The sequence below is a fragment of the Cervus canadensis genome, chromosome 5, assembly GCF_019320065.1.
Source record: "Cervus canadensis isolate Bull #8, Minnesota chromosome 5, ASM1932006v1, whole genome shotgun sequence".
In the NCBI taxonomy this organism is placed as follows: Eukaryota; Metazoa; Chordata; class Mammalia; order Artiodactyla; family Cervidae; genus Cervus; species Cervus canadensis.
Window position 1 is genome coordinate 76,771,883 of NC_057390.1, and position 18,326 is coordinate 76,790,208.

The window sequence follows — 18,326 nt, forward strand, 5'->3', positions numbered from 1 at the left end:
GATGTTTGCAAATGTCTTCCATGTCTTGTTATTACCCATCATCTCCTCAACCTATTTAAAATATATAATATATATAATATTAAAGTTGGGTAAGTTATTCCTTATATATTTTTGTCTCCTAGAGCTGCATATCATCCAGAGTTCCCAACAGTTCTGACAGCATTAGAAATAGATAATGCAGTTGTTGCAAATAGCCTGATTGACATGAGAAGCATAGAGACAGTGCTGCTAATCAAAGTAAGTCCAGATGCTTCCTGTGTTTTATATTATTTTTAAATTTCCTAAACTTAAATTGGTTATATCAGTTCAATTCAGTTCAGTCACTCAGTCATATCTGACTTTCTGTGACCCCATGAACGTCAGCACACCAGGCCTCCCTGTCCATCACCAACTCCCAGAGTCCACCCAAACCCATGTCCATTGAGTCGGTGATGCCATCCAACCATGTCATCCTCTGTCATCCCCTTCTCCTTGTGCCCTCAATCTTTCCCAGGGTCAGGGTCTTTTCAAATGAGTCAGCTCTTCGCATCAGCTGGCCAAAGTATTGGAGTTTCACTTTCAGCATCAGTCCTTCCAATGAACACCCAGGACTGATCTCCTTTAGGATGGACTGGTTGGATCTCCTTGCAGTCCAAGGGACTCTCAAGAATCTTCTCCAACACCACAGTTCAAATTCTTTAGTGCTCAGCTTTCTTCATAGTCCAACTCTCACATCCATACATGACCACTGGAAAAACCATAGCCTTGACCAGACGGACCTTGATGACTAAGTAATGTCTCTGCTTTTTAATATGCTGTCTAGGTTGGTCATAACTTTCCTTCCAAGGAATAAGCGTCTTTTAATTTCATGGCTGCAATAAACCTAATCCACCTTACTTCCTCTAGGAAGTAAAATATTAAAGATTCCAGGTTTTCCCTACATAATTCAGTGTACTAATCTTTTCTTGGAATTTGCTCTTTGCTCATCTTTCTAGGGTGTAAAAGACATTTAGAAAAAAGTAAGATTTCATTTTTCTATGAAAAATAAGATTTCTAAGGTAAATATGTGAAAAGGTACTTAAGATTTTTTATTTTAATGGATAGCAGTATTAGAATTTAAAAATAAAATATGTCAGTTTGTCATAGAACATTGTTTCCTATGTTTTTAAGACTTAGTTTAATTCTTTGAATCTTGAAAGCTATTTTTTAAATTCTATTTATCTTCATGGAATTATTTCATTTGAATGTTTAAACAAAAATACTTGAATCTTAAACTAGTGATAGGTAACATTTTGAAATTATATATAGTGGAAATGCTGTGGCATATTTTAAAAATGTATTTTCCCTCTTTTTTTCTTAGAATAATTCTGTGGCTCGTGCAGTGATGCAATCCCAAAAACCACCCAGGAATTGTAGAGAAGCTTTTACTGCTGATGGTGATCAAGTTTTTGCAGGGCGTTATTATTCATCTGAATATACAAGACCTAAGTTTCTAAGCAGAGATGTGGATTCTGAAATAAGGTTGGTATGCAATGTAGCTTTATTGTATTATTCCCACCCTTTCTTTTTGATTTATTCATTTTTGGCTGTGCTGGGTCTTCTTTGCTACACATAAGCTTTCTGTAGTTGTGGCAAGAGAGAGCTACTTTCTAGCGGAGGGTGTGTGGGCTTCTCATTGCAGTGGCTTCTCTTGTTGCAGAGCACGGCTCTAGGGCGCATGGGCTTCAGTAGCTGTGGTCCACGGGCCTAGTTGCTCCACAGAAGGCGGGATCTTCCCAGATCAGGGATCAAACCCATGTCTCCAGCATTGGCAGGTGGACTCAACCATTGAGCCATCAGGGAAGCCTCTGAACTTTGTTGTTTTTTTATTTCTTTAAACTGTTTCTCACATTAATGAACTTTATTGATTGAAAATACAATGTCATGTGCTCGCTTTGGCAGCACATATACTAAAATTGAAAATACAATGTTGTTATGATACTTTGACCTGAACAAGTATAGTAGTTGTCTGATATTTCGACGTTTAAAAAAAATTCACTGGTGTTTTTTAAATACAGAAAAATATAAAGTAAAGCAAAAGTATAATATAAAATATTATATAAAAATATAAAGAAAAATAAATATAAATTAATAATAAATATATATATAAATATAAAAATATAAAGAAAAACAAAAGTAACTCATAATCTGATTTCCCGACAGTCCCTATTGACATTTTAAAAATAATTAAAAGTAACATATGCACATGGTGAGAAAATTCAAACAGTCCAGAAATGTATGCATTGAAAAGTGAAGCTCTTTGCCCCCATCTCTCTTTCAAAAGTAAGGTAACAGTTTCTTACATATGTTTCCAGAACGGTTTATATACTTGTACTTTCTTATATTTATTTCCAGAGCGGTTTGAAATTGAGATATAATTCAAGGGTACAATTGAGAGATTTTTGTGCAGCCGTAACTTTTGTCTCATTCCCAAGCATTTTTGTCACACCAGAAGGAAGACTTCTGCCGTGAGCAGTTGTTCCCACGTTCCTCCCCACCCTCAGCCTCTGGCAACCACTACTCTTTTTGGATTTGTCTTTATGGATTAGTTTACTCTGGATACTTCATATAAATGCAGTCATATAAAATGCATCCATTTGTGTCCAGCTTCTTCCACTTAGCATAATGTTTCAAAGTTCATCCATTTGTGCTGTGTATAAGTACGCATGTGGTTTCTATGTCTTGCTTTTTGTCTCTCAATATTATATCTTGGGCAGGGCTTCCCTGGTGGCTCAGTGGTAAAGAATCTGCCTGCAGTGCAGGAGACAGGGGTTCAATCCCTAGGTTGGGAAGATCCCCTGGAGTCAGAAATGGCAACCCACTCCAGTATTCTTTCCTGGGAAATCCCATTGACAGAGGAGCCTGGCGCTCTATAGTCCATGGGGTCGCAAAAGAGTCAGACGTGACTTAGTGACTAAACAACAACAATTATATCTTGGAGATTGTTCCGTATCAGCACGTGTAAAGCTGCCCTGTGATATATGCTTGACCAGTTCCTGTTGATGGACAGAGACACTGTCTGCAGTTTTCTCTTACTATAGCAGCGCTGCAGTGAGAACGCACATGTGTGTCTTGGCATACTTTTGAAAGTATGTGCATAGCTCAAATTCTAAATAGTGAAAATGCTGAGTCAAAGGATATGTGGATTTTAAAATAATTTAATAGTCATTGTCATTGTTTTATTAACATACAATTTATGGCCCAGTTTTAAATACTTAATAGCATTAAATACTATTATTTTTAGTACTTAATAATGTTAAGTGAGCCTTAACATTTGTTAAAAGAAATAATTTAATATTTAGAATTTCTTTGATTTGCATAAATTGATCACTTAATAGCAGTTGCCAAATGACTACAGAATGATTGATTTCCTTAATGCCCTCTCATACTGTGACTATATGAAGAGTGCTTCTCTGTGCCCGCATCAACTCAGCACTGGCAGATTCCCATTGATGAAAGATTGCCCTGAAAGAGATTTTGTGTCTGGCCCTGTTTTTACCAGAAATATACAAGTACTCTCCTCTTTCTCTCATTTTCTCATTTGTTTATCATTCATTCAACATTTACTGATTGTTTTTTTAATTTTGAAAGTTCTACAAGGTTGCATGGCTATAATAATAGTACATCAGATTTTAAATGCCCTGTTATTTTATATACGAGTATAAAAGAAAAATATTGCTAGTTGAACCATGGAATGGAAGATGATTTTAGAATTCAGAGATGTTAAACTGTGGGAAAAGATGCTCTTAGTTAAATCTGGCATACACTCTTTATCAGAGAAAAGCTCTTCCTAACTGCACAGGTGATTCTCTTCCACCAGGCACACGGTTTTGGACGACAGGTACTTGGGTCAGTGAGGCAGGAAAAAAGATCACTTCTGAAGGCAGGTTCCTCTGCTGGTGTGGAGACCCTTCTGGCTTTAGTATCTGCTGACCTTATCCTCTACCTCTTTTCGTTGTGCTCGTCTCTTCCCCTTTCTCTCCCCACACATTCATTGTGTTTATTTACCACCACAAATGTGGGAATCTGTTTCTCACTTCGTGTATTTCTTTCCATCTTCTCCTCCAGTTGCTGCAGCTAGTGAAAACTTCAGAGGACACGCATCAGTTGTCTCTTGCCCCAGACTTGCTCTTATGTTCTCACAGTGCTGTGGGCATGCGGTGCAGTGTCCCGTTCACATTTCAGTGTTATCGTTTATGTCCTGACGTTTGGGCTTGTTGTTTAACTTCTTCATGCCTTAATTCTTTTTATACCTCTGCTATCACTGTGCACAGTGTCTGTCACAGGTGGATCATAAGTACTTCTTAATGAAATAAGTAAAATTTAATTCCAGTTTAAAAGATGTTTTTTGAAATCTCCATGTTTCCATGTTGTGAATTACTTGTTAGGAATAGAAAACTCGTTTAACTGCATGAGGTTTAGCAAAACTCTGTTACAAGTAAGGCTTTCTTTGTAAAGATCTAAATATTTGTAATATTCAGAAGTAGATTTAAAGTATTTTTTTACCCACTCTTTTATATTAAGTGACTTGGAGAATGAAGTTGAAAATAAGAAAGCCCAGATATTAAGTCTTCAGCAACATCTCTCTACCCTTGAAAAGGATATTAAAGGCAATGAAGAACTTCTCAGAAGGTACCAACTGCATTATAAAGAGTTAAAGGTAAGAAAACATCATTTTGTTTTCTCAGCTTAATCATTTGCAAGTTATTTTTAAGGTCTTAACCATGGATTTAGTTAGGTGAGTAGTTCTCAGATTTTTTGGCCTCAAGCCCCTTTATAGTCTTAAAAGAGCCCTCATCTGTGTACGTATTATCAGTATTCCTATTATTAAAAATTAAAGCAAAATTTAAGAATATTTAATAACTAATTTAAAAATAATAAATATATTATGTATTAACATAAATAACATTTTTATGACAAATAGCTAGTTTCCAAAGCCAGAGAGATTTAGTAAAAAGATTGACATTTTTGATATTTTTCTAAATCTCTGATATTTGGCATAATAAAATTCACCTAAACTATCATATCAGCTTCTATAATCAGTCTGTTGTAGTATTGCACATTATAGTTATAAACCTCCTGTACACTTACAAGAAATCGATAGTGAAAGTGATCTAAAAAAAATAATGACTTAATGTTTTTATGAAAATAGTTTTTACCTAATGGACCCTCTGAATGAGTCTCTTAGACTCCCAGGAGATACTGGGATTGGATTTTAAGAACAATTGGAATAATCTTTCTAGCACTTTAGACTGGATGTTTAAAGAAAACAGTGTCTCTGTGGACTCAACACTGTCATACTGTCTTCATTTTAAATGCTAAAATGGAATACTTCTATCTGCTTTGTATGAGAGTTGATTAGCAATAATGGTGATCGATACAGACTTTATATATAATTTTCTTTGGTTCTTTTAAAACGAATGTGTCTTTAACTGTGGAATCCTTCTGTAATATAAACCAAAGTAGAATTTTGTTGATTAATACATCCTTTCCAGGGTTTTTGTTTCAATTTTTCTTTTATTTTTATGTTACTAAAATCTAAATACCTTTTTTTTTCAAAAGATGAAAATAAGGAAAAGTATTTCTGAAATTCGGGAACTTGAGAATATAGAAGAACACCAGTCTGTAGATATTGCAACCTTGGTAAGATTCTTTTCCTCAACTTAAATATAATGTAAAAGACAAAACTATCACTTAGGTTAAGAGAATCTAGTCTCAGATTTTTAAAAATAACCTTTTTGAGGCTACTTTTTATAATTGCTAACTCCATTTACAAATAAGTTAGAAACTTCCTGGTGTATGGCCATTTAAGTTCCTTAATATTTTGTGCATATAACTTCCATGTATTGTAATTGGTTTTGTCTTCTACATGTAATAAAACTTTGTCAGAGCTTGTTTATCTGAACAGTAACTGTTCGAACTACCTAGCATAGTATTTTTCATAATTAATCAGTACCAGTATTAGTGATATCATTTAGTCAGTTGCAGTTGGTCTCTTTGAACTGTTTTCCTTTTTCCAAGTTTAATGGTTTTTATTTACCACATATTAGTTCTCTTAGGCATCTTTTTATGACATTCAGCTTAATTCCCCAAGTTATGATAAGCAGTGAATTAAATATATAGCAGAGTCTTGTTAAAATGAATCAGTATTTACCTGATTCATTCAGAGTAAATCAGTATTTACTCTGTACCAGGCATCGTGTTAAATGCTGAGGGACACAACAGTAAACAAAATAGATCAAGTCACTGCACTGATGGAGCTTTACTACAATAAGAATTTGTCTCCAGTTTGTATTAGTAATTTGGTTTTCCCCTTAATGTTTTTCTGCTTTCATTCCTATTGTTGATAGACTCAATTTCTTAAAGGTGTATGTATTATTTATTTTTGTTCAGTCAGCATCTGATACATTGCCTGGCACAAGGTATATATTTATATATACTATATTTTGAAAGAAAAAGTGAGTAATAGAGTAAAAGTTATCCCCTTTGATTATGACCTCAAGCACAATAAAATAGTTTGTCTTCTAAATGTAATCCTTTTCTAATTTTTAACCTATATTCTCCTACTTTCTAATTTACCAGTAAGAGTATGAAAATATCATAATGTTCTTTGTATTTGTCTTTAATCTGGTTTTCTTGTAGCCTATAGTTTCTCCTTTTCCAGAATTGTATTGTTTTCCTCTTGGATAACTTAAGTATTTGAATTAATTCTATATGCTCTGTAAATGTTGCCAGGAAGATGAAGCTCAAGAAAATAAAATCAAGATGAAAATGGTTGAGAAAAATATGGAACAACAAAAAGAAAATATGGAACATCTTAAAAGCCTGAAAATAGAAGCAGAAAACAAATATGATGCAATTAAACAGAAAATTAATCAGCTCTCAGAGCTAGCAGATCCACTTAAGGTATATATTGTTATTCTAATGTGTGTGTGTGTATATATATATATATATAGATATCTGCAGTATACCTGCTAGAAGGTCTTTCCTGGTAACTCGCTGGTAAAGAATCTGCCAGCAATGCAGGAAACCCCAGTTCAATTCCTGGGTTGAGAAGATCCACTGGAGAAGGGAGAGGCTACCCACTCCAGTATTCTTGGGCTTCCCTGGTGGCTCAGCTGGTAAAGAATCTGCTGGCAATGTGGGAGACCTGGGTTCAATCCCTAGATTGGGAAAATCCCCTGGAGAAGGGAAAGGCTACCCACTCCAGTAATCTGGCCTGGAGAATTCCATTGATTGTATAGTCTGTGGAGTTGCAGGGGGTGGGAAAGAGTCAGACACAAATGAGCGACTTTCACTTTCACACCTGCTAGATAATATTCTAACAGAATTTATGACTAAATGTAAATAAAGCTGTATAAAACTGGGATGTACAGCAACTTTTCATCATTTGATCAATCAGAAGGAAATGGCAACCCACTCCAGTATTCTTGCCTGGAGAATCCCATGGACAGAGGAGCCTGGTAGGCTACAGTCCACCAGGTCGCAAAGAGTCAGACATGGCTGAGCGACTTCACTTTGATTTTCACACCTTTACAGAAAATAAATTGCCAAATTATTCTCCCTCCCCAAGAAGGTTATATTTTGTGGGATATTTTCATCTTTTAGAATCAGAGACAGGGATATTTATCTGTCTATTCTGTCTCTGTGCTTATCTGTTCTCTTGTCCTACCTCTTGTCAATAACTCTAGGGTTCAGTCCAGTTCAGTTGCTCAGTTGTGTCCGACTCTTTGTGACCCCACAGACTGCTGCATACCAGGCTTCCCTGTCCATCACCAACTCCCAGAGCTTACTCAAACTCATGTCCATCGAGTCAGTGATGCCATCCAACCATCTCATCCTCTGTTGTCCCCTTCTCCTCCTGCCTTCAGTCTTTCTCAGAATCTGGGTCTTTTCCAATGAATGAGTTCTTCGCATCAGGTGGCCAAAGTATTGGAAAATATCAGCTTCAGCATCAGTCCTTCCAATGAATATTCAGGACTGATTTCCTTTAGGGTGGACTGGTTGGATCTCCTTGCTGTCCAAGAGACTCAAGTCTTCTCCAACACCACACAGTTCAAAAGCATCAGTTCTTCGGCACTCATCTTTTTTTATAGTCCAACTCTCACATCCATACATGACTACTGGAAAAGCCATAGCTTTGACTAGATGGACCTTTGTTGGTAAAGTAATGTCTCTGCTTTTTAATATGCTATCTAGGTTGGTCATAACTTTTCTTCCAAGGAGTAAGCGTCTTTTAATTTCATGGCTGCAGTCACCATCTGCAGTGATTTTGGAGCCCCCAAAAATAAAATCTGTCACTGTTTCCATTGTTTCCCCATCTATTTTCCATGACGTGATGGGACTGGATGCCATGATCTTAGTTTTCTAAATGTTGGGTTTTAAGCCAACTTTTCCCTTTCCTCTTTCACTTTCATCAAGAGGCTCTTTAGTTTCTTTACTTTCTGCCATAAGATTGGTATCATCTGCATACCTGAGGTTATTGCTGTTTCTCCCGGCAGTCTTGATTCCAGCTTGTGCTTCATCCAGCCCAGCATTTCTCATGATGTACTCTGCATATAAGTTAAATAAGCAGGGTGTCAATATACAGCCTTGACATACTCCTTTCCCGATTTGGAACCAGTCTGTTATTCCATGTCCAGTTATAACTGTTGTTTCTTGACCTGCATACAGATTTCTCAGGAGGCAGGTCAGATGGTCTGGTATTCCCATCTCTTTAAGAATTTTCCACAGTTTGTTGTGATCCACACAGTCAAAGGCTTTGGCATAGTCAATAAAGCAGAAATAGATGTTTTTGTGGAACTCTCTTGCTTTTTCGATAATCCAGTGGATGTTGGCAATTTGATCATTGCCAAGGAGTTTAATCTTTGAACTCTAGTATTAGTTCATGTAAAAGTCAGCTTGAAAAAAAGTGCTATCCACTTCCTACTTACTAACATATCTGCATTATGTTCCAGCCAGAATTCAGTTGGCTTTTTTTGTTTGAAGACACATGCTTTTTGAAACCAAATTAGGGAAATAAAGTTTATTATCAGCAGCTTATTATCATTCTAATTGAACAGCTCAATTATTCTCAAAACTTTAGATTTTATTTATAAGACACAAAAGAATCAGTAGTATGTCTTAAGAGGGAAGAGGTATGTTGATGATATAACCTCTTTTTTGCAGGAAAATTATCTTCTTTGACTCAAAATATGTTTAAATATTTTAAAAGTTTAAAAGAACTTGCACGCATATGTGCTTTACTGTAAGTGTCTCCACTGACAGTTTTAGAAAGTGTAATTTATTAAAGAGAGTTAGAGGAGAAGCTGAATAGAAACAACTTTTCCCTGTTTGTGGTGACCTCTATATTGTTGCTTTCCATAGAGCTGTGATTTCTGGCTGCCTTGGTAATGCATGTTGGTTTTGTTTTTTTCTATTTGAGCTAAGAATTTTAAAAAATCTTAATGTGTGGAAGGAAAACATATTAAGGATACTATTGAAAAAGACAAATAGCAAGTAGTTACTACAGGAAATTAGAATTAAAAAGACAAAAAATCCAAGATAAATAAAGAATACAAAATTAATTTTTAAAAGAAAATAGAATAAGAGAAAATAAAATAAGTATGAAAATTGTCAAGAATGGGAGAGACTGATTTCAAAACTCAGGGATTAGAGAAGTGAAGTTAAAACAAAGATGATTTCAAAGAAAATTTTAAATGGTGAAGGACTGAGCAGGACAACTTAAAATCGAAATGATAATTTATGCTAAAATAATATAGAAAAAGAAATAATTAGCACCTGAATTATCCCATGGACTGTAGCCTGCCAGGCTCCTCTATCCATAGAATTTTCCAGGCAAGATTACTGGAGTGGGTTGCCATTTCCTCCTCCAGGGGATCATCCCCACCCAGGGATCAAACCCACGTCTCCTACACTGGCAGGCAGATTCTTTAGCACTGCACCACCTGGGAAGCCCTGAATTATCCCAGATAACTTAAGCTGTGTTCTGTTCTTTTAGGGACCTGTAAGCTAAAGCAACTCCTAGAATTGGAAGTCCACAGATAAGTTCAGTAGCAGAATATACATGCAGAAAGCAGTAAGAATTCTTGATCTTAGCTCTTTGCCTTGGTTGCCAATAAGTGAACCCTTCAGTAACCTGCACACAGTAGTCAAGAGTCCAGTAGTCAAGAGGGTTTTTCTTTACAGTGTCACATCCCACTAGCCATCAATAACAGGACCAAGAAGAGTTGACTAACAAAGGAATTTAATTCCTCATAAGCTGTCATAATGTATTAGCAGCTTCTAGATAATCTGTTTTCTGTTAGGACATTTGTTCATTTTGTGTCAGAGGAGTGGCAAGAGGGTGGAAGATGCTGTTCAAATATGTAGTCATTGAAATCCTGGCATAGGGAATATTTTTCTCACTTTGAACAGTTTATTTTGATTTATACTGCAAGCTTAATGCTTTAGTTACATATTAAATTTTTTGTATAGGGAGCATGATCTACATTAAGAATCATGGTCTGCATTATTAGAGTAGGTGGGCTTCTCAGTTTCTGATAGAGATAATGAGTATTTATTTCTATTGAGACTGACTATGCTTTTGAAAATTCCAAGATCTAATGATTGATAGCTTTCTAAAACCTCATAATTGATGTAATTATAGGAAGCAAGTGGTTATAATACATACTATAGTAATTTATCCAATGTCAGCTAACTAAAATTTGTTATTTAGACATCAAGGAGAATAAAATTTTTCAATGATTCTGTCCCTTCTAGCATCTCAGCCTATTTTTCTTTTTTTTCAAAGGCTGAACTTTCTTAAAGGTTAGAAGCTCTACAGACGTAGGGCTACATCAGAATTTAGTTCTAGATCTAACCCATCCTAGCCCTCACCCCAAAACAAGGTGAGTGTCACTTAAGTGAATTTAATATCTTTAGGTCTCTGTTTCACCATCACCAAAATGAAATGAAAGGAAATACTCTCTTGGTTCCTTTTTAAAGTTGTTAAATTTGTTGGTACCTAGGATATAATTTTATTAAATATTTGAAGACAAATCAAAAGCCCCAGTAAGAGAAAGAACCTTAAGTTCTTTTCATTCTGTTTTATAAGTCAAGTTTTTCCCTTTCTAAAGTTGCTCAGAAAAAATTAACCAGCACAGATCCATCCTGATATAACTGACCGCTTTGGCTCCGTAAAGCTGATTTGATCCCCTGAAGCAAACATGGACATATTTTGAAAGTTTCTACCAAAAATGATTAGAAAATTTAGTGTTGGCAACAACTCTGTTTTGTAAGCCGTTCCAATTCCCAACTGCAATATCTTCTACTATGAAAATTATACCCATTTTCTTTTATTTTCTTCAAAGGAAAGGAGCAGCTTATCTCTATCCTCCATGTAATTTTTTATTTTTAATAGACCAGTGTTATAAAAACTGTATATTATTGTCTACCTTGGGTGGTAGTTATTTTTAGCAGTGTGAATGAATACCTTGCAGAAAATTGCATTCTTAGGTCAGGAAGTAGCCTATATCTACTTTTCTATATGAGGTGTAAATAACTTGGAATTTTTAGATATATCACGTGTTCTTTTTCTTTTCAGGATATCTGTAAATCTTCTGTCTTCCTTGATGCTGTTGTTTTGGTTTGTGTTTATTTCTTTTTCTGTCTGATTCCTGAAGGTAAACATCATCATCATAGTGTATATGTCCAGTGTTAGTGGTTCAGTTGTGTACGACTCTTTGTGACCCCATGGAGTGTAGCCCACCAGGCTCATCTGTCCATGGAATTCTCTAGGCAAGAATACTAGACTAGGCTCAAAAAATAGACAAACTCGGCAAAATTTAATTTGGTGATTCTTAAATCAAGAGCCGTTTTAAAAACCGAGGTGTAGGGATTCTCAGCCTACTAAAATAAAATCTCCAGAGGTGGAGTTTGAAAATCTATGTTTTTTTAAAACATCAAAATTGATGATAAAGAAGGCAGTCTGTATATCAGTATTTAAGAAAGCTGCCATAATTTATGGCTTTGCACATATATCATCTGTAAATGCTAATAAAATCTTTTCACCTGCCTCTACCTCCTTTAAAGAAATTTGTATGTTGTATATACTCTAATGGAAGACAGATTCCCATAACAATGGAAAATTCCAATAACAGAAGAAAATGTGTTTTGGGCATCATTCATGTATAAAATTATCAGGCAAAATAATCAAACTGTGTCCTTGACATTCAGTCTATTAACTTAATTATACATGAACATCACAGAATCACATATACGTTTAACATTTAGAAATACTGCTTTGTTTCCATTTACATTTCATGAATTAATTTTTTTAACCTTTCTCATGTGTCTTCAGCATTGGCATCTTTATTGTGGTTAGAGCTATATTTTGAGTAATAAGAATAGTTGAGTGAAGCATTTTTCCAACACTCACAGAAGGATATGAACTCTTAACACTGGCCTCTTCAAGCAGCATAATCCTGTCCACTTGATTACTTGTCAGTTTATACCTAGGCTGATAATTTTTTAAAACAATCTTTTCCTTATAGATTATTTTGGTCTTATTTAAACAGGATGAATTAAACCTTGCGGATTCTGAAGTGGATAACCAAAAACGAGGGAAACGGCATTATGAAGACAAGCAGAAAGAACACTTGGATACTTTAAATAAAAAGAAACGAGAACTAGATATGAAAGAAAAAGAGCTAGAGGTTATCCATGATTTTTTAAAACATTTTGTTTACAACTTTGGTCATGATTATTAAAATGCATTTTCCTTAATGTCATATTTCCAAACAGAGACAAGTTGTCTGATGGATATCTGTTTTCTTTGGAGTAATAGCTGTTTCAGTGAATCAACAGAGGGAAAGACTTAGGGACTCTCAAAGTGTGGCGACTTCATAGACCAACACGAAGAGTACTTTAGGCAGGACTGCCACAGCCCCTTACCGTGCCTCCAAGTGATTTGGGAAGTGGCACTCCCTGCTCTGAAATAGTTCCTTAAATGCCCAACCTGGCAAGTGCATAGCCGGTTTATTTCAGAAAAAGACTCCGCTGCCTCTGAGTTAACTTGGGAGTGAGTTGGGCTACAGTCCAGCTCCTCCTTACTAATAACCCTGGTTGACGGTGGAGAGCGGAAGCCCTATTTTTAGAGGAAAGTAAGTTGAAGGCAACCATAGTTTAACCTAAAAGAGATGGATTCCAGCTTTGTTTTTACATGTCCTAGGAAAATGGTTTCAACTCTGAAACCTATTGCCTTATTTGTTTAAGACATAATATACGAATGTCATGAATGGAAGTACTATGTGTGCAAGTGCTTTGGGTTTTTAATATTTTACAAACAGAAGGGTCTTTATGTTTTCAGTACTATTTGATATTTAGAATCCACCCTAAAACTCACAGAAAGCTATGTCTGACCTCAGCATCTGGGGTGCCAAACCTTCATAACTTCTAATTGAAATTTGTTTTTCTAGGAGGTTATGGAGCTCCTCTAAATCGTTAAAGTTGTGTACACTAATGCAATTTTCTTTTGAAAATTTATGATGACTCTGAACTGTATTCTTAGTATAAAGCTTAGAAAAATAACATTGATATTAAGTGTAATTAAAATACATTTCTTAAATGTAAGTTCAGAATTCTACTTGGCATATTTTGGTACAAATAGTACAGTGAATTGTTGTATCAGAGACGTTTTAAAGTTAAACGTCTGTTATTTTAGGAGAAAATGTCACAAGCAAGACAAATCTGTCCAGAGCGGATAGAAGTAAAAAAATCTGCCTCAATTCTAGACAAAGAAATTAATAGATTAAGACAGAAGATACAGGCAGAACATGCTAGTTATGGAGATCGAGAGGAAATAATGAAGTAAGTGCTTGCTTTTCTACTTTATGACATTATCCATATATGTTAGTAAAACAAAAGAAGTTATATAAAATCTTAAGTTTGGGTAAAGTGTTTCTATGGCATATGGTTACAGCTTAACTAGCCTTTCATACATGTAATATTAACAATAAATAAATTTTTTCTTTGGAATTATTATAGAACTTATTAAATATATTTGAGATTTTATTTTATGTTTCATTGAGTGGTATTTATTTGCTTAATTTTTTTTTTCATAAAATAGGCAGTATCAAGAGGCAAGAGAAAGCTATCTTGATTTGGATAGCAAAGTAAAAACTTTAAAAAGGTTTATTAAATTACTGGAAGAAATAATGATCCATAGATATAAAACATATCAACAATTTAGAAGGTAAGTGCATTAAAAAATATTACCACATATTATGCATTTTTATTTTTTCTTTGTTTTCAATTCTCCCCTATAAACAATAAAATTAAATTAGAAAAACTTTCATGATTCAATTAGAAAAGATGTAGTAGTGCTTGGGACCCTATAATTTAATCATAGCATTCTAGATTTGAAGGGAGTTTTATAAATGAGCTTTTTTAACTTAAACTCCATTAGAGGTACCTTACTGGGTAACTCATAGCTGGCTGTTCAGTCTCTGCTTAAATGGGCCATTTGGAAGCTTATTGGCTCCAAAACAGACTATTTCAGTCTTAGTGCATGTTCTAATGAGAGACAATTTTTTATGGGCTTTTTATGGGCCCTGTTGAGGCAGGTTCTCAGTTGATTACCCTGATCTCCTAGAACCATATAGCTCCTTGGATACAAAATCTCTGTTTTGTTCATAAATATATCCCCAGTGCCTACTGTGGTGCCTGAAATGTAGTAGAAAAATGATGTATATTGTTTGAATGAATGAGTACAGGGTCAGCAACACTGAATCTCATTAGTATACCCAGAAATGTGCAGATTGTCAGGGATCAATTAACCCCAGCTAAAATCACAAACAACAGAAATAAACTAGAGGACAGTTGATAGGTAGACTTGGCTCTTGATATATTTGAATCCTAGGCAGCCCTAGTCTTTCCACCTGACCTATTTTCCCCATAGCATCCCCTCAGTAGCATGTTTCTTAACTCTATTTATACCAAGAACTATTAGAGAAGGAAATAGCAACCCACTCGTGTACTCTTGCCTGGAAAATTCCATGATCTTGGGATCCTGGTGGGCTGCAGTCCACGGGGTTGTGAAGAGTTGGAGGCAACTGAGCATGCATCCCCATACCAAGAGCAATAGTCTTAAGACTATAGAATTTTTTAAATTTTTGTAAATTTTAAGTTCCCCTAGTATCAGTTCAGTTCAGTCACTCAGTTGTGTCTGATTCTTTGTGACCCCATGAACCGCAGCATGCCAGGCCTCCCTGTCCCATCACCAACTCCCAGAGTTTACCCAAACTCATGTCCATTGAGTCGGTGATGCCATCCAGCCATCTCATCCTCTGTCATCCCCTTCTCCTGCCCTCAGCCTTTCCCAGCATCAGGGTCTTTTCAAATGAGTCAGCTCTTCACATCAGCTGGCCAAAGTATTGGAGTTTCAGCTTCCAACATCAGTCCTTCCAGTGAATACCCAGGACTGATCTCCTTTAGGATGGACTGGTTGGATCTCATTACAGTCCAAGGGAATCTCAAGAATCTTCTCCAGCACCACAGTTCAAAAGCATCAATTCTTTGGCTCTCAGCTTTCTTTATAGTCCAACTCTCACATCCATATATGACTACTGGAAAAACCATAGTCTTGACTAGATGGACCTTTGTTGTCAAAGTACTGTCTCTGCTTTTTAATATGCTGTCTAGATTAGTCATAACTTTCCTTCCAAGGAGTAAGCGTCTTTTAATTTCATGGCTGCAGTCACCATCTGCAGTGAGGGGAAATTCAAATAAAGCCATAATGAGAAATAGGCTTTGCGTGTTTGGCCATATTCCTTAACTAAACAATAGGTTAGTTTTTGAAATGTGTGTTTCAGTTTTATATGCATGTTATTAGGATTTGATTTAAAGAGTTTCCTATTTTATCCTTTTGAGGCAGCTTTTAAGTTTTGTTAAGTAGGACCAGAGTAGTCTTCGATCAAGGACAATTTTTTTTTCTTACCTGTGAAGCCATGTTCTTCTGAGTCCTTGTTGATGCACTATGAGTTTACTCCACTCGTGCCTGTGGGAAAGTGAACTATTCCTGACTCTGGGTGACCTCAGGGGTTGTTTCTGCTTCTTTTGGGTGTTTCTTTTGCCAACCTCAGGCAGTATCCCCACACCGCCACTGATAAGAAGGATGCTTAGCCTGAGGATCTCCCAGCCCCTCTGTGGTTCTCTAGAACTCTCTCAGTGCAGTTCTCTCTTCCCCACACCCTGCTTGTTGAACCGGAGGGCCTGGGCCTCCCCAGACTCCTTAACAGGGCTTCTGGGCACCCCGTGGGTTTTCACTGCCCTTTTACTCTTGTTGTTGTTCAACCGCTCTCATGTCCAACTCTTTGCAACCCCACGGACTGCAGCACACCAGGCTTCACTGTCCGTCACCATCTCCCAGAGCTTGCTCAAACTCATGTCCATCGAGTTGGTGATGCCATCCAACCATCTCATCCTCTGTCGTCCCCTTCTCCTCCCACCTTCAATCGTTCCCAGCATCAGGGTTGGTCTTTTCTAATGAATTGGCTCTTCGAATCAAGTGCCCAAAGTATTGGAACTTCAACTTCAGCATCAGTGCTTCCAATGAATATTCAGGACTGATTTCCTTTAGGATTGATTGGTTTGATCTCCTTGCTGTCCACAGGACTCTGAAGAGTCTTCTCCAACACCACAGTTCAAAAGCATTAATTCTTTGGCACTCAGCCTTCATGGTCCAGCTCTCATATCCATCCATGACTGCTGGAAAACCATAGCTTTGACTATACGGACTTTTGTCGGCAAAGTAACATCTCTGCTTTTTGATATGCTAGGTTGGTCATGGCCTTTTTTCCAAGGAGCAGGAGTCTTTTAATCATGGCCTTTTACTCTTAATGTGTAATTTGTGGCATCACTACATCTTTTCCAGAAACAGTAGGATTTGTTTTCTTATTGTTATCTAGAAAATTTGTATTTAAAGTGTTTTCTGTTAAAGTATTGGTCTTATAATTTATTATCTTAATATGTTTCTTCACCACTGACAAGCTTTACATAGTTTACCTAATCTTGAGAGGACAATAGAGATGGTTAAATTTTTTAAATTGTTTTATCTCTTTACACTGGAGAACCTTGTCACTTTATGAGGACAGTCTTTTAGGCATCCTGTGAGTGGACACAATTGAAAAATGCATATCAGTATTTCAGAAGGAAAGCTAACAAAAAATTCTGAATACCAGCTAGCAATAGTTATTGTGGCAACAAAGGAAAGACTGAAGCTATCAGTATTTTCAAATGTGGGAATTTAATGCAGTTTAGGAAGGGAATTGGGAGGGAAAAGAATAAAATACAGTTCTTCTAAAGAAAGGAGCCTTAAGTTCTTTAGGAAAAACACTCCCCACCAAAAGGAATCAAGGCTCCTTGGAGAAGTGGTTAATAATACGGAGCTGAGCAGGGAAGGTCTAGATACCAGAAACGTAAGGAAGTGCTCCCCCAAAATGTAGAGTCATGATGAAAGGATATAGGCATCTTGAGAGAGGCTCCCACTGGCAAAATGTGGGACAATTTGAGGACCAAAATAAACAAGAACAGTAATAGATGGTGGGGCTTCCTTGGTGGCTCCATCGTAAAGAATCCACCTGCCAGTGCAGGAGACTTGAGTTCGATCCCTGGATTAGGAAGATCCCCCAGAGGAGGAAATGGCAACCCACTCCAGTATTCTTGCCTGGGAAGTCCCATGAACAGAGGAGCCTGGCAGGCTACAGTCTACACAGTCACAAAAAGTTGGACACAACTTAGCAACAACAAATGAATTGTAACCCAGTGAATAAGATAGCAATCTGACTGCATCCTTATAAAAAGGGTGTAAATAAATAAATGAGGAAGAAGGGAAAGGTCTCCCTGACAGCAGGATGCCGTCTGATAAATAAGTGGAGTTTTGTGTAGTGTGAGGCAGTGTGTAAGGTACTGCAGATACATGACTGAGAGATTGCCCTCGCCATTTTTGCTACTATAAAGTTAGGAGGAGACAAGCTAATGAATAGGCCGTTTACCACTATCTTAATACTGCTAAAGTTTAATCATCTCAAGGGCAAGATTTATGTCTTCTGTGTTAGGGTGATATCTTGTATAAATTAGTTGACTGATACATTCATATGGACTTGCTGTAATATAATGGTTTTATTCTGTGTGGGACATTTTTATTCATCTTATAGATGTTTGTTTATTATAAAATGAATTGATAAAAATTTGGGGACATAAATGAAATATAAAGACAAAGACAAAAATCACCTAAAATTTTACCTATTTAAATAGGCACCAGTGTTAAC

At 36.3% G+C, this 18,326-nt stretch overlaps 1 protein-coding gene across 1 annotated transcript in view; it reads left to right on the forward strand.

The window, feature by feature from the left end:
• The window catches only part of SMC6 (structural maintenance of chromosomes 6), a 68,167-nt gene that overhangs the window by 41,785 nt on the left and 8,056 nt on the right, over window positions 1-18,326 (forward strand). Inside the window, exons 16-23 of the mRNA XM_043469317.1 lie at window positions 123-237; window positions 1,340-1,500; window positions 4,543-4,678; window positions 5,581-5,661; window positions 6,754-6,924; window positions 12,576-12,713; window positions 13,721-13,866; window positions 14,126-14,251. Of these exons, the coding sequence (XP_043325252.1) occupies window positions 123-237; window positions 1,340-1,500; window positions 4,543-4,678; window positions 5,581-5,661; window positions 6,754-6,924; window positions 12,576-12,713; window positions 13,721-13,866; window positions 14,126-14,251 (1,074 nt within the window). The remainder of the gene's footprint in view (window positions 1-122; window positions 238-1,339; window positions 1,501-4,542; window positions 4,679-5,580; window positions 5,662-6,753; window positions 6,925-12,575; window positions 12,714-13,720; window positions 13,867-14,125; window positions 14,252-18,326) is intronic.